This window comes from Priapulus caudatus, unplaced genomic scaffold (genome assembly GCF_000485595.1).
Source record: "Priapulus caudatus unplaced genomic scaffold, Priapulus_caudatus-5.0.1 Scaffold654, whole genome shotgun sequence".
NCBI lineage: Eukaryota > Metazoa > Priapulida > Priapulimorpha > Priapulimorphida > Priapulidae > Priapulus > Priapulus caudatus.
The window spans coordinates 138,128-141,450 of record NW_014577715.1 but is presented as its reverse complement, the minus strand read 5'-3'; the positions used below and the strand labels follow the sequence as shown (position 1 = coordinate 141,450).

General features: G+C 51.0%; 1 protein-coding gene across 1 annotated transcript in view; it reads right to left on the bottom strand.

Moving 5' to 3' along the window:
* The window catches only part of LOC106812496 (SLAIN motif-containing protein 1-like), an 18,413-nt gene that overhangs the window by 13,310 nt on the left and 1,780 nt on the right, over positions 1–3,323 (bottom strand). Inside the window, exons 2-4 of the mRNA XM_014816386.1 lie at positions 2,918–3,060; positions 1,920–2,531; positions 1,496–1,633 (exon numbers count right to left, since the gene is read on the bottom strand). Coding sequence (XP_014671872.1) covers positions 1,496–1,633; positions 1,920–2,531; positions 2,918–3,060 — 893 coding nt within the window. The remainder of the gene's footprint in view (positions 1–1,495; positions 1,634–1,919; positions 2,532–2,917; positions 3,061–3,323) is intronic.

Sequence of the window (3,323 nt, the reverse complement as noted above, 5' to 3'; positions counted from 1 at the left end):
CACGCCACGGAGACTATAAATTCGCTGTTCAAACGGCGTTTTTTGCGGCCGACGGTAATAACCGAGGGTTGCAGGGGCCTGCCCTTCGTAAACCTGCTACCACCCAGCGGTTGCTGCAATTAGCATAAACACACAGCGTTCATTTTACAAACGCTCGCACGAGACTCACTGTTTACTTATCACGATCTGTCACACGCCACGAAAAACGAGGACGTCATAAAAGCCCACGCGTGGGCAGTGCGTGAGGGAAGGGACACTTCAGCCAGCACCAGAACAAGCGACTTTGGTGTTGATCACAAGTCGTAAAATGCCTTTTAAAAAAAATAATTTCCAGACATTTAGTACTTATATAATGTTCACAAACTATTATGATAGAATTACTCAATTTATTATATGGTTTCTGACAACAGGTCCAGACATAAAAGAACACAGACAACTCGATAATTGAAGCAACACGCCATGAGCCCCTGGCAGCCGTGGCAGGAAGGGCATTCTTACCAGAACACGCCATGTCCTTACGCTACATTAAATGAACCGCTATGAATTTGCTTTGCAACGTTAACCACATGCATTCAATCGCGACTCTCGCGCGCGCCAGCCGCCCTGCATAATAAGGACATAGTCGTATGTATGTGCAGTGGCAAGGCCCCAGCTGCATTTGCTGTACGTCTACGCACCCCACGCACCGACAACAGCCCCCCCCCCTGCGACAATAGCTGCGCAGTCGCGACACCCACCCGCCCGTGTACATACGTAAATTGCTATTAGCTTGAGGCTCAAGCATGAGCTCGCTGCTCTGGAAGGCCACACGGTGCGCCATATCGGCTGGTGTGCCACCGTTGGGTGGCAAAATATCTATCCGTTGTTTTGATTTTTCTGGCCTCAGCGTCGTTTGCGGCGCTCGGCGCGAATGCACACCAGTGTGGCGGAGCGCTCTAACTCGCGTCGCGTTGGCGGTTGTAACACATCTCCCAATCGTACATATATATTAGTAGATCCGAGTAGAAAGCAGAATAAAGTTGTGCTGCCAGTGCTTAATACGTTCATAAGCTACTTCGAGCCAGTTCGTATATTATCAAGTACTTTGTCGAGCGAACACCTAGTAGCAATACAGGCAGCACACCATGGGAAAAAATTTAATTTATTTTTCGGGGGCTACTTTTCAAGCTCGCGTGCATAAAAATAGCACTTCTAAATTTGGCTGGTTTGATTACCTCATAGTGCAAATTTTACGGGGGCTCTTTTTGGCATTTCTGGGGCTCTTTTTGGCATTTCGGGGGCAATTTTTCAAGCTCGCGTGCATAAAAATAGCACTCTAAAATGTGGTTTGCATTAAACTCTATGCAAGAATTTACGGCGGGCCTCTGTTTGGGCATTGTCTGGGGCTCTTTTTGGCATTTCGGGGCCTTAATTCCCCCGAGCCCCACGCTGTATTTTTTTTTCACTTGCAGCATCACGCAGCACACGGACTACCCTTTCTGGCGCGGCGGCGCCCTCTGGTCTGCGGTGTGCACCCTACTGTAGCCGTTCTGAGGGGGCGCGACCGGGAGCGGCGACCCCTGGCCGGGAGTCCCGTGCATGGAGTCGGTCGACGCCGATCCTCGTCGCGTCGCCGAGAAGCTTTGCCTCAAACCTGCCAAACACCCGAAACACACGCGTGGGTTGAAGTGACCCGACTCTCTCTCTATCTCTCTGTCTGACTGTCTTTCTCTCTCTCTCTCTCTCTCTCTGCTCTCTCTCTTCTCCTCTCTCTCTGTCTCTCTCTCTCTCTCCTGTCTCTCCATTCTCTCTCTCTCTCTCTCTCTCTCTCTCTCGGTCTCTCCAGCTCTTTTCTCTTCTCTCTTAACCCTCTCTGTGTGTATCTGTCATGTCTAACCCGACATCAGCACACTGATATGCACGCATGAAATGCAGCCTACCTTGATGCAGAGAGCCATGCACCTGCTGTGAATACGAATCGCTCTCAGGACTCGAATCCGATGCCGACATCGGCGAATAATCCTCCGCCGCACGCATGGCCGCATTCGAGTCGCTGTGACGCTCCGCAGGGGGCGCCACCGCGTGCCGCCCCGGTACGTCGGCGGACGCGGCGCGCGGCTGCCCATTCCGCGGCCTCGGCGCCTGCGACGACGGCGGCGAACGCGCCCTCTGGTGGCTGGACGATGAGTGGGCGGCGGCGTTTCTTGGCACACGGTACGGACGAGACGTCGCGTCGAGGCTGCCCTCGCAGCGTCGCCGCGGCGACTGCACGCTCGCCGCCATGTACACGTCCTCGTCCGTCGACGTGGACGAGTCGTCGCCCAAAACCCCCGCCGGGCCTCGCCTCAGCGCGTACGTCGTCGCGGGTCCTCGCTGCTGCAGCAATGGCGGCCCGCCGGAGAAGCTCGCGCTGCGAGGGATGTAGGGGACAGTCGGGGACGCGTCGACGCGACCGTGTTGGTGCAGGCGAAGGTCACTGACACTGCTGTAGCTCGCGATGCCCTTGCCAGGCGAGCCGCCGCGCACCATCGGCGAAAGCGGACTGCTTAGTACTGCAATCAATCAGATTATTGATCACTCTGCTAATCGATCAGTCCAAGACAATCAATCGAGAACATGTTGCTCAATCAAGCAATTGATCAGTATGACGCAACCACTTAATAGCACACCTAACTCAGATGTTGAGGGAGAGTTCGAAACCAATTTGGAACGATTATTTTACAACTATGACAGGGCCACAATTAAAAAAATCGTTGTTTGACCTCACCCGACCCAGGCTGAAAAGTTTGCATTAATGTATTGCCTACAGATTTATATAATGTACAGTAAAAAAAAAGATCACATCAAGAAAATTTTTTGAGTCTGCCCCTTTTTGGCGGGTCGGTCGGGTGAAGGCAAACAAACAATATTTTTATCATGGCCCAGAGTCTTTACGTACTAATTTCATCAAGTTTATAAACGAGTCGTTTGCGTGTAAACTGTAGATCTGGATTGGGATCCTCATCGTAATCCTTTCGTATCCACTTGTATGGACTGACAGCTTTTTGCTGCGGCGTTGGTTGCTTTGGCGACTCAAATAACCTGATAAATAAGAAAATGAGTCATAAATTCATATCGTGACAAAACTATTTAGTAGTCAAAGACGTCCTGCCATCCACAAAGTTTTACTTCTGATGGGTGGGTACAATCCACTAACACTAACAGGGATATGTCTCATAGCTGGGTCGGGTATTCTATATTTTGTGTAGGGTTAGCTAGACAGACTGGCGCCAAATGTAAAATCTCACGGCACTCAAAGCAATCCCAGAAAACATCAAAAAACATCAAAAAACATCAAAAAACAT